Source organism: Panthera leo, chromosome E2, assembly GCF_018350215.1.
Source record: "Panthera leo isolate Ple1 chromosome E2, P.leo_Ple1_pat1.1, whole genome shotgun sequence".
NCBI lineage: Eukaryota > Metazoa > Chordata > Mammalia > Carnivora > Felidae > Panthera > Panthera leo.
The window spans coordinates 48,155,559-48,168,807 of NC_056693.1; the positions used below are offsets into that span (position 1 = coordinate 48,155,559).

A 13,249-nucleotide genomic window follows, 5' to 3' on the forward strand; every position below is an offset into this window, starting at 1 on the left:
CGATAGACTCTATCTCACAGAAGGAATGTGTGAATGACCAATAAGCACATGAGAAGATGCCCAACATCATCAGTCACCTGGGAAACAAGCAGAAAAAGGTGAGCAGCTTACCATATCAACTGCAGAGGTGAGGAGACAATGTACTGCAGTCACAAGTGTGGGCTCTGGAGTCAGATCAACTTGGTTCAAATCCTGGCTCTGACACTTCTCTCTACATGTGACCTTGGCAAGATAACTTAACCTTGCTAAACTTCAGTTTCTTTGGCTTTAAAACACAAAAACAAACAAACAGTGAGGGGAATAATAATGTTGCCTACAAATTGTTTAACTAAGTACTTCTAGTGCCTGGCACACAGTAATCATTCACTAAATGTTAGATGCCGTCATTATTACTATTAGCATTATTGTCTATTCCAGCAGCAATGGGCATAGGAAGGAGAAAGGGTGGCTGGTAGGGATTCAGACAGGGTGGGAGTGCCCGTGTCAGCCTGGCACCTATGCTGTATGTACCCAGGCAATGCTAATAGAGAGAAGGAACTCAAGACAGCTGAAGACCCTCCACTAACCCCTCTCCTCTGCTTTCTTCCTCCCCCTCTCCCCGCGAACCCAGGTGATCTTCCGAAACGAGGTGACCAATGAGTTTTTATACTACATGGTGGGTTTCAGGGTCATCCCTTCAGGCGTCATCAAAACCATTGAGATGGTGAGCCCCGTCCGGCAGAGCACATCAGCCTCCATCAAGGTGGAGAACCCTCTGCCCTATACAGTGACCTTCTCCATGGAATGCAGGGTCCCTGACATCAGCCTGCCCTCCCAGTTTGTGGTGCCTGCCAACTCTGAGGTATGACCCTGGCTACCAGGGGCTCCCTGATATCTGTGATAGAGGCATCCCTGAAGCTGGGCCAGCCCCAGGAGTGGGAAGGCAGGGGACGGTGCATCAATCACACTCCTGATCTGTCCTCTCCCCTTCTGCCCTTTGGTTCAGACATGTAAAAGGGACTTACTAATCATGAACACTTGCCTCTGTTATACACTTGTTTGCTTTGTTCAAACTGAAAACATTTTTGGTGTTTGCTAATTATAAAGGTAACGTAGTATATACGTGGTGAAGAGGGAAGCAAGGGACAGTAGTGTATCGAGTGAACAGCAGGCGCTCTCGTTCATATGCTTGCTTGTGCACAGACCCGCTTCAGGAAAGACATATAACCTGTGACTGCTGAGAAGACGTGCCCTGGAATTCTGGGCTGCTGTGGAGATGAACTTTCTTTTGACTCTTTTTGATGTATGGCTCCAAATTCTCACTGTCTAGATCCCATCAAAATCCCTTCTGTTTCTCCAGCTTGAGCCCACCTGCTTATTCCCTGCATCCACCCTAGCTCTGCTTTCCCCTTCAGAACCCCAAACCTGGTGTGTTCTTCAGAGACCTTCCATGCCCTTTATTTTATTTTTATATTTTTCATCATGAATTATAAAATCTACACAGAAAACTAGGAGATATATATATATATATATATATGTGTGTGTGTACATATGTATGTATATATGTATATATATGTATGTACTAAAACAGGTTCACTTAAATAACTATGAAAGAACTATCTGTATAACCAGTACCCAGGCCAGGAAATAAAAAGTTGCCACCACCCCCAGAAACCTCTGTCCCCGCTCACAGTATCATCCCTCACCCCTAAAAGTTCCCACTATCCTTATTTTGTAATCATTTCTTGCTTTTAAGCCATATGGTTTGGGTTTGTCTGTTTTCAAACTTTATACAAAAGAAATCCTACTAATTGCATTCTTCAGTGTTTTATGCCTTGCTCAGTATTGTATATTCTGACGATCATCACATTGATGCATGCAGCTGAGGTCCATCCATCCTCACCACTGTAGAATATTCCATCATACGACTATACCACAATTTAGATAACCATTCTACTGAGGCCAGACATCTGTGTTGGCTTCAGTGTTTGGCTATCATGAAATATGCTGCCCTGGACCTCACTGTGCAAGTGCCTTCCTGATGTACACGGTGTGTTTCTCCCCAGTGTACACCCAGGAGTAGAATCACTGGGTCACAGGGTGTGCTTGCCTTTAATTGCCAGTCAGGAGAGAATCTCCAGTGAGCAATGAGAGCTCACCAACTTTTGGCATTGTCAGATTTTTAAAGGTTTACCAATCCAATAAACTAATAGCTCCTCATGGTCTTAATTTACCTTTTTACAAACAGATAGGCTTTAGTCGGATAACAGTTTGTGTTGGAGATTTGCCTCTGTGGTCATGAGCGAGAATGGACCAGCTTTCCTTTCTTGTATTCTTTGTCCAATTTGAGTTCCCGTTCCGCCAACGATAGAAAAAGAATCGGGGATTTGCCTGCTTCCTCAACTCTGTGAAAGAGTCTATAAAAGATTGAAATTATGTCTTCCTTGAACCACGGATGAAGCCAATGAGCCCTGGGGTTTTCTTTCTGAGAAGATTGTCTGCTACTGATTTGATTCCTTTCATGAGTTATCACACTACTCTGGCATAACATTGTTAATATCCTCTTACTACTTTCTTATGTGATGTTCCTTTTTCATCTCTAATATTGGTTGTAGCTTCTATTTCTTGATTGGTCTTTCTAGAGGTTTCTCAATATATCTTATATTCAAGAAGGCATTATTTTGATTTTGTTGGTACTCTTTATTGTATGTTTGTTTTCAGTTGCTTGATTTCTGACCTTTTTATTATTTCCTTCTTTCCGCTTCTTTTGGGTTACTGGTGCTTTACCTAACTTCTAAGATGGATGCATTAACTTCTAGTTTTCTTTATTTTCCAATATGCACATTTAAGATTATAAGTTGCCCTCTAAGTGCTGCTTTAGCTGCAGTGTACAAAGTTTTACATGTAGTATATTTTGTCATTAAGTTCAAAAATGTCCTTTCATTATTATTAATACTTCTTTTTTGACTCATGGGTTATTACAAGTGTTTCTCAATTTCCAAACATGTGGATTGTTCTATATGTTATTTTTTAAATTATTTTGTGGTCAGGGAATATATTCCATATTTCAGTGCTCTAGAATTTGTTTAGATCTGCTCTACGGCCCACTATATGATCTTTTCCTTAATCTTCCATTTATTTTTAAAAAGCATGTGTTTGCCATTTTGATGTTCATTCTCTGTACCCTAGCTGATATTTTGGTCTGCTTGTTTGGTCAGATTTAAGAGAGTGTGTTAAAGTCACCACTCTGACAGGGATTTGTCTGTTTGTCCTTGTAGTTCTGTCGTGTTTTGCTTTATATACTTTGAAGCTATATTACTAATTACATTAAAATCATAATATGCTTCTGGTGATGTTACATTAAGACTTGGTAGTCTCTTACATTTCTGTTCTTCAAGAGTATCTTGGCTATTCTTGGCCCTTTGCATTGTCGTATAAATCAGCTTGTCATGTTCTTCCAAAAATATTAAATTAACTATTAGGATTTTGATTGGGTTATTTTAAGAATGTATTAGTTACCTGTTGACCCATAACAAATTACCCTAAAAATCAGCAGCTTAAACCCACAAACATTTATTATATACACAGTTTCTGAGGATCAGGAATCCACGAGCAGCAGCTTAGCTGTGTAGTCAGGGTCTTTCGTGAGGATGTAGTCAGTTGTCAGCAGGACTCCAGTCATCTCTAGGTTTGACTGGGGCTGGATAATCTGCTTCTAAACTCACTCATGGAGTTGTTGGAAAGGCCTTAGTTCCTTGCTGGCTACTGGCTGGAGGCTTCAGTTCCTCACCACATACACTTCTCCCTCTAGCTGCTTTCAACATGACAGCTCACTTCCTAAAAATGAGTGATCTGAGGGAAGCTGAGAGAGCAAGGGAGAGAGAGCACGCACAAGACAGAAACCACAGTCTTTTCCACTTCATCTCAGAAGTGATATGCCATCTCTCTGCCATGTACTAGTGGTCACACAGACCAGCCCTGGAACAGTATGGGAGAGGATGACACAAGAGTGTAATAGCAGGAGGGTGGGGATCACCGGAGGCCATCTTGAAGCATATTTGTCACAGAGAGAATTCCAGTCTTTACACAATTGAGATTTCTAACTCATGAGCAGATCTCCATTTATTTAACTCTTCTTATTTAATTTCTCTCAATGATATTTTTTTTGTTTTCTATGTAAAAGACTTACTCATATTTTGTTAGATTTATGTCTAGTTTTTATATATTTTGGTGCTATTGTAAATGGTATTTTTTTTAATTTTGTTTTCTATTGGTTGTAGTATGTAACAATATAACTGATTTTTATATATTGACTTTGCCCCCTTTTTTGTCTTTTTAAGTTTTTTATTTTAATCCCAGTTAGTTAACATACAGTGTTATATTAGTTTCAGGTGTACAATACAGTGATTCAACGATTCCATACATCACCCGGTGCTCATCACAAGTGCACTCCTTAATCCCCATTACATTTCCCTCATCGCCCCACTGCCTTCCTCTCTGGTAAACATCACTTTGTTCTCTATACTTTTTTTAAAATTTTATTTTTTATTTTTTAAAATTTACATCCAAATTAGTCAGCATATAGTGCAACAATGATTTCAGGAGTATATTTCTTAGTGCCCCTTACCCATTTAGCCCATTCCCCCCTCCCACAACCCCTCCAGCAACCCTCAGTTTGTTCTCCATATTTAAGAGTCCCTTATGTTTTGTCCCCCTCCCTGTTTTTATATTATTTTTCTTTCCCTTCCCTTATGTTCATCTGTTTTGTCTCTTAAAGTCCTCATATGAATGAAGTCATATGATTTTTGTCTTTCTCTGACTGGCTAGTTTCACTTAGCATAAAACCCTCTACTTCTATCCACGCAGTTGCAAATGGCAAGATTTCATTCTTTTTGATTGCCGAATATTACTCCATTGTGTGTGTGTGTATATATGTATATATATATATATATATATATATATATATATATACCACATCTTCTTTATCCATTCATCCATTGATGGACATTTGGGTTCTTTCCATACTTTGGCTATTGTTGATAGTGCTGCTATAAACATGGGGGTGCATGTGTCCCCTCGAAACAGCACACCTGTATTCCGTGGATAAATGCCTAGTAGTGCAATTGCTGGGTCGTAGAGTAGTTCTATTTTTAGTTTTTTGAGGAACCTCCATACTGTTTTCCAGAGTGGCTGCACCAGCTTGCATTCCCACCAGCAGAGCAAAAGAGATCCTCTCTCTCTGCATCCTCACCAACATCTGTTGTTGCCTGACTTGTTAATGTTAGCCATTCTGACAGGTGTAAGGTGGTATCTCATCATGGTTTTGATTTGTATTTCCCTGATGATGAGTGATGTTGAGCATTTTTTCATGTGTCGGTTGGCCATCTGGATGTCTTCTTTCCAGAAGTGTCTATTCATGTCTTTTACCCATTTCTTCACTGGTTGCTTGTTTTTTGGGTGTTGAGTATGATAAGTTCTTGATAGGTTTTGGATGCTAACCCTTTATCTGATATGGCATTTGCAAGTATCTTCTCCTATTCCGAAGGTTGCCTTTTAGTTTTGCTGATTGTTTCCTTCACTGTGCAGAAGCTTTTTATTTGGATGAGGTCCCAGTAGTTCATTTTTGCTTTTGTTCCCCTTGCCTCCAGAGACGTGTTGAGTAAGAAGTTGCTGCAGCCAAGATCAGAGAGGTTTTTGCCTGCTTTCTCCTCTAGGATTTTGATGGCTTCCTGTCTTACATTGAGGTCTTTCATCCATTTTGAGTTTATTTTTCTGTATGGTGTAAGAAAGTGGTCCAGGTTCATTCTTCTGCATGTCGCTGTCCAGTTTTCCCAGCACCAGTTGCTGAAGAGACTGTCTTTTTTCCATTGGATATTCTTTCCTGCTTTGTCACAGATTTGTTGGCCACATATTTGTGGGTCCATTTCTGGGTTCTCTATTCTGTTCCATTGATCTGAGTGTCTGTTCTTGTGCCAGTACCATACTGTCTTGATGATTACAGCTTTGTAGTATAGCTTGAAGTCCGGGATAGTGATGTCTCCTGCTTTGGTTTTCTTTTTCAAGATTTCTTTGGTTATTCGGGGTCTTTTCTGGGTCCATACAAATTTTGGGACTGTTAGTTCTAGCTCTGTGAAGAATACTGGTGTTACTTTGATAGGGATTGCATTGAATATGTATATTGCTTTGGGTAGTATCTACATTTTAACAATATTTGTTCTTCCTATCCAGGAGCATGGAATCTTTTTCCTTTTGTGTGTGTGTGTCTTCTTCAATTTCTTTCATAAGCTTTCTATAGTTTTCAGCATATAGATTTTTCACCTCTTTGGTTAGATTTATTCCTAGGTATTTTATGGTTTTTGGTGCAACTGTAAATGGGATCGATTTCTCTTTCTCTCACTTCATTGTTAGTGTATAGGAATGCAACTGATTTCTGGGCATTGATTTTATATTCTGCAACTTTGCTGAATTCATGAATCAATTCTAGCATTTTTTTGATGGAATCTTTAGAGTTTTCCATATAGATTATCATGTCATCTGCAAAGAGTGAAAGTATGACCTCCTCCTGGCTGATTTGGATGCCTTTTATTTCTTGGTGTTGTCTGACTGCAGAGGCTAAGACTTCTAATACTATGTTGAATAACAGTGGCGAGAGTGGACATCCCTGTCTTGTTCCTGACCTTACAGGGAAAGGTCTCAGTTTTTCCCCATTGAGGATGATATTAGCGTTAGCTCGTTCATAGATGGCTTTTATGATCTCAAGGTGTGCTCCTTCTATCCCTAATTTCTTGAGGGTTTTTATCAAGAAAGGATGCTGTATTTTGTCAAATGGTTTCTCTGCATCTATTGAGAGGAACATATGGTTCTTGTCCTTTCTTTTATTGATGTGATGAATCATGTTAATTGTTTTGCAGATATTGAACCAGCCCTGCATCCCAGGTATAAATCCCACTTGGTCGTGGTGAATAATTTTTTTAATGTATTGTTGGATCTGGTTGGCTAATATCTTGTTGAGGATTTTTGCATCCATGATCATCAGAGAAATTGGTCTATAGTTGTTCTCTATAATTAAGAATCTGTTTCTTGGTTTGTCTTTTTTTCCCCTTATCTTGTTTATTTTGTTTCTTAAATTCCACATATGTGTGAAATCCTATGGTATATGTCTTTCTCTGACTGACTTATTTTGCTTAGTGTTATACTCTCTAGATCCAACCATGTCATTTGAAATGACAAGGTTTCATTCTTTTTTGTGGCTCAAAATATTTCACTGTGTGTATGTGTGTGTATATATATACACACACATACACACATCATCACATCACATCACATCTTCTTGATCCACTCATCGATCAATGGATACTTAGGCTGTTTCCATAATTTGGCTGTTGTACATAATGCTGCTACAAACATAGGGGTGCATGTATCCTTTTGAATTAGCATTTATGTATTTTTGGGTAAATACCCAGTAATGTGATTGCTGGATCATAGGGTAGTTCTATTTTTAACTTTTTGTATATTGACTTTTTACCCAACCATCTTATATAATTCACTTATCAATAATAATTTCAGTTATAGATTCTTGAATTTTCTACATGTATAATCATTCATCTGTAAGTAATTACAATTTTGTTTCTTCCATTATAAACTTCTTCCTGTAATTTCCTTTTCATGCCTTAATAGGGGTATCTAGGACCTGCAGAACAAGAAAGGTAGTAGAAAGATTCCTTGTTCCTAATCTTGAAGGGCAAGCTTTCAAAGTTTCACCATTTATTATGTTTGTTTAGGTTTCTTATAGATACCCTTTATCAGATTAAGGATGTCCCCTTCTATTCCTAGTTTGCTAAGAGTTTTTTTTAACACTATGAATGGATGTTGAGTTTTATCCAATGCTTTCACTGCATCTATCGAGATGTCCATATCATTGTCCTCCTTTTAATGTACCAATGTGGCAACTGATTGGTTTTTCTAACGTTAAACCAACTTTTCATTCATGGAAGAAACCCAACTTTGTCATGTAACATTTTCTTCTTTATATATTGCTGGATTCAATTGGATAACATTTTTATGAGGCAAGTTGTATATATGTTCAGGGGAGAAACTGGTCTCCAATTTTGTTTTCTCCTGTTAGCCTTGTTAGATTTTGGTATCAAAATCTTATAAGTGAGACAGGTTCCCTCTTTTTCTCTTCTCTGGAAGAATTTGTGGGATACTAGATTGTCGAATAGAACTTACAAGTAAATCATTATGATCCTGGAATTTTGTTAAGGGAAAACTTTTTTACTATTGATTACATTTCTTTAATGGTTATGGGACTATGTAAGTTTTCATCTACTGAGCTTGTTTTTGTAAGTTATATTTTTTGTACATTTGTCCATTTTCATCTAAATTTTTAAGTCGTGGCAAAATCATCTAAATTTGTACACTATATTCTTTCCTGTTAACCATCTACAACAACTTTGATGATATCCTCCTTTTATTCTATTTTTCAATAAGAAGAACTAGTTCTTTTTAAAAAGAAACAATACCTACTCATGATAAAAACAAAATTTTAACTATAAAAAGTATATGGAACAGAAAATGAAAGTCCTCAAGTCCTGTTTTCCTCACCTCAAGATAACTACTGGTAACAATTTGATATATATCCTTGCTGTCTCTTTTCTATACCTGCATAGACATATTCTTCTTCACAAAAATGAGCTTATGCTTTGCATAATTTATGGAACTTCCTTCCTTTCACTTTCAATATCATCAACACCTTTCATGTCAGTGCTTATAGCACGGCCCCTTCCTTTTCAATGGCTACCTAGTATTCCACTGACGAGGATAAACTATCACTTATTTAGCTGATTTCTTACTGCTAACTCGTTTTAATTATTTCCCTTATTTTGTTATTATAAGCAATACTCTTTGGTTCTTGTTTTGTTTTGCCATGGGCGAAAATAGAAGAAGGAGAAAACCTTCCCCAAATGAAGGTAGGACCCAGGAAGTTGTTCTGAGCTTGGCTGTGAGCAAAGAAGGAGCTGCTGATCTTCAGCCCTCCTTCTGGAAACACTCACCCCCATTGCCATAAGTGTGCTTCTTAAGAGAGGAACCAGTATCTCTTAGATTCAAGGAGATTCCAGATATATAAATACTTCTGGGGTATTTCTAGATAAAGTTAGAAGGGGTAAAGGGGAGGGAAAAGACCAGTTTGGACAGAGATTCCCCAGGCTCAAGATCAGTGTGAGCAATTTCTTGTGAAGCACCATTTCTGGCACCAACCTACTCTGAGGTCACTGGGTAGCAAGGGATGGGTCAGACTCTCAGCATCATAGGAGCCTCTGTCTTCTCTTGCAGGGCACATTCTCGTTTGAATTCCAGCCCCTGAGAGCCGGAGAAACCTTTGGGAGACTAACACTGCACAACAATGATTTGGGTTACTACCTGTATGAGCTCAGTTTGAAGGCCCTGCCAGCACTGCCTGAAAAGCCCATCCACTTCCAGACGGTTCTTGGCAGCGGTCAGAGCATCTTTGCCAAGTTTACCAATTACACCCGGCAGAAGACAGAATACTACTGCAGGGTGAGCAGCCACTGTCCCACCCTCTGCCCTCCCCTTGCTGGGAGTCTAAGCTTAAAAATAATAAGAGGAGGACACAGGGGGTGCAGAAATGTGAAACGCACAGGGAGTCAGGCGCTTCATCTAGCCTGGAAACTCCCAGGTATAAATAAACAGTATCAGGCCTGGGTTCTTCCTTATAGAGTCTATCTTAACAAGTTAAGGTGGGGGTGAGGAGAGTTTTGCTTCCCACAGCATGTGCACTGGTCACTAAAGGGAACAGTAGAGCTCAGTGGTCATGAGTAGAGGCTGTGAAATCGAGACTTGGATTTGAACCCTGGCTTCACCACTTACTCTTTGTATGAATAATTTACTCTAACCTTTTCTCTAAATGGTAATAATACCCCAACCTCACACGATTGCTATGGGGCTTTTAAAGGGTGCATATAAAACCACTTTCATAGAGCTTGGCTCACAATAAATGCTGCATATATGTTACCTATTATATCAATTGGAATACAGGTTTAGCTCCTGAAACAGAAGCCCCAAATAACAACAAAGTAAAAGCTATTCCTCTCTCAAATAACGGGGTGAGCATAAGCAGTTTGGGCTGGAATGGTAGATCCGTGACATCAGGCATCCAGACTCTTTCTGCCCTGATGCTCTCCCCTCTGTAGAGAGTTGCTTGGATCCACAGGGACCAGGAGAGCTTACCAGGATGTTGCATTCCAGCCAGCTACAAAGGGGAAAGGCGGGAGCTATATATATCCTTTCCACTCACATTCCCTTGAACAAAACTGCATAAGACCACGCCTAGCAACAGGGGAAGCTAGGAGTGTAGCCTTTGCACTGGGTGCCCATGTGCCAGTTAGCATCAGCAGGTCCATGGCTATAGTCAAGAGGCATAGGCTCTTTATCAATCATACCAGTCGGGAGAAGCTAGGTTACGCTGCAGTAACAAACAGCCCCAACATCTCAGTGGCTTAAAACAACAAAAGGTGTGTCCCTTATTTGTGCTATCCATCTAGTGAGGGTCAGCAGGGAAGTGTTGATCACAGCCATTTGGGGATCCAGGCTAAACGGCAACCACCAACTCAGATGTTTCCGGTCATAGTGCCAGAGGAGTGAAAAGGACTTGTACTGGCAATTGAATGCCCTAGTGTGGAAGTAACACCTTTCACTTCTGCTCACAACTAATTGTCCAGAACTAGTCCCCTCCCATCCATGAGGAGCCAGACTGTTCAGTCTTTCATGTGTGTGGGAGAAAAGAGCCAGATGGGGGAGTAGCAGCAGTAAATGCCACACCAGCATCATCCAGCTTTGTGTCTCTGGGCAAGTTATTTAACATCTCTTAGCCTTGATTTCTTTGTAGTAAAATAAGGATAATAATTAGTATTACCTACTCTTCAAGGGAGTTATAAGGGCACAACATTTTATGACCTGCCTGGCCTCACACAAAGGTAGGTTTCTTGATGTCTGAGAGTGGAGGGGCGGGGGAAGGGCCCGAGCTGCTGGTGTGCTCTTCGGGATCCCGTGTGAACCAACTGTGTGTGTTCCTCTTTCAGACTGACTGTCAGGACTTCCACACGGAAAAGATCATTAATGCAGCCCCAGGGGCCCAGGGAGGAACCGAAGTCAGTGTGGAAGTATATTTTGAGCCCAGTCACCTGGGTGAGACCAAGGGCATCCTGATGCTGTCGTCGATTGCAGGCGGGGAGTATATCATCCCCCTCTTCGGAATGGCTCTGCCCCCCAAGCCCCAGGGTCCCTTCCTGATCCGGGCCGGGTACAACATAATCATCCCCTTCAAGAACGTTTTCTATCATGCGGTCACCTTCTCCATCATTGTGGAGAACCCAGCCTTCTCTGTTCGTGCTGTAGACTCCATGCGACCCAAGAAGATCAACAATATCACAGTCTCTTTTGACGGAAATCCATCTGGCAGCAAAACACCTATCACCACCAAGCTGATTGTGTCTTGTCCTCCCAGTGAAGGCAGCGAAACAGGCATTAAGTGGGTTTATTACCTGAAGGGGATCACCCCTTAATGGTAACTAAGGTCAGTTGCATCAGTGAAAAGTCATTTCCTCAGCCTAGTATCTATGTATTATTCTATCCTGGTGAAGCACAGAGAAAATAAAATTCTACAGATAGTGTTTTATCTCCTCATTCAATTACAGGGGTACTTATTTCCATATTATATTCATTCTAAATATATATATATGAAGTATATATATTCCACACTAAACATGGTAATTACAAACAACAGGGCTATACTGTATTTTGCAAGGGCAAGTCTCTGAGTTTAGTTTCTAATCATATTCCCAAAGCTCAAGAAGTAATCCCCATTTTTAATAAGATGGCACAGATATGACATTCATGACCTCCTATCACATAGCACTTAGCAGTGCATGACACTGGGGCACCACAGTTCCTTTTTAAAATCCATAATGGCCTAAAGAGCCCTTAGATATGATTCTGTTTTGATATGATCTTTTATTCTGCTTTCACATAAAAGCCAAATGAATCACCATTTTCAAAATGATAACAGATAACACTTGCACCATCACTGCAGGGGACAGGGGCTGGGTACGCTCCCTCTGTCCCTGAATCCTGGATCCATTTATACAAGAAAGTTCTTGCTGAGGGCCAGGTCCTGGAGAACGCTGAGACTCCAGCTCTCCACTCCCATCCCCAGCTCTGTGCATAGCTGTCAGCCTGTAGCACAGTGATTCTCTACCCATCCGCAAATCAGAATCAGCCAGTTCTTGTCCAGAACCCCCACCCCACCCCAAATTCTGATGTAATTAGCCCGGGGAGGGATGTGGGCATCATTTTCTTTTTCAGGCTTGTACAGCAGAGTGGAGAACCAGTGCCGCAGATCATACGCCCACCTGGCCATTAGTGCAGCAGCTGAATCATGAATCTACTTCCAGGGGAGGAAGGCATCCCAATTTGATATGTTTAAACTGCAGCCGTTTTGTGTGCACATAAAGGCTGAGCTAAGTCAGTGCCTTTCTTAAGAGGGAGAGCGCTGGGGATTAGTGAGACATCTGTCTTAGCCCAGGCTATGGCCCTGGTCCCGCAATGTGTATTAATGGGACCACTTACCTGTTGGCGCCACCTGATGAAATAAAGATGATTACAGACTGGCCCTGGAGTGGTTCTGTTTCTGCACAGGTGCCTGACGGGCCCCACCCCCACCCCGCCACCTCCAGCTCCTCCCCACTTGGCATCCCCTACAGCCAGCCTGCAAGAGAGGGAGAAGGCATGAAAGGAGATGGCCCTTTGGGAATGAATGCTTCAACGAAGGGGTTGTGGAAAATGGTCCGTGGAGCAGCAGCAGCAGCAGCATTACCTAAGAATTCATTAAAAATGCCTTTTCTCACGGCACACCCATACCTGTAGAGTCAGAAACTCCAGGGGTGTGGCCCAGCAACCTGCGGTTTCACAAGCCCTTATTGCTTTTAGAGGTGTTGTTTTGTTTTGTTTTGTTTTTTAACGGAGGATGACTCTTCTAATCCTTTTGTACCTCCCCACAACCCTCAGCCCAGGATACCCTGCACACAGCCAGCATATTTACAGGACTACACGTAATAGTTCATGTGTGTAACCGCCAAAGATGCTGCTAACGGGCATAAAGACAAAAATTAGATGGCAGATTCTCCAGTTGGTTAAATGAGCAAAGAACGCACTAAGCAGTCATCTGAGAGGATGCGGAGATCAATGAGCACGT

The 13,249-nt window shown here is 40.9% G+C and overlaps 1 protein-coding gene across 11 annotated transcripts in view; it reads left to right on the forward strand.

Moving 5' to 3' along the window:
• Positions 1-11,682, forward strand: part of HYDIN (HYDIN axonemal central pair apparatus protein) — a 443,605-nt gene extending 431,923 nt beyond the window's left edge. For all 11 annotated transcript variants that reach the window (XM_042917620.1, XM_042917622.1, XM_042917618.1 and 8 more), the window contains 3 exons: positions 611-841; positions 9,313-9,537; positions 11,079-11,682. In XM_042917620.1, the coding sequence (XP_042773554.1) occupies positions 611-841; positions 9,313-9,537; positions 11,079-11,561 (939 nt within the window). In that variant the 3' untranslated portion in view covers positions 11,562-11,682. The remainder of the gene's footprint in view (positions 1-610; positions 842-9,312; positions 9,538-11,078) is intronic.
• Positions 11,683-13,249: the final 1,567 nt, after the last annotated feature.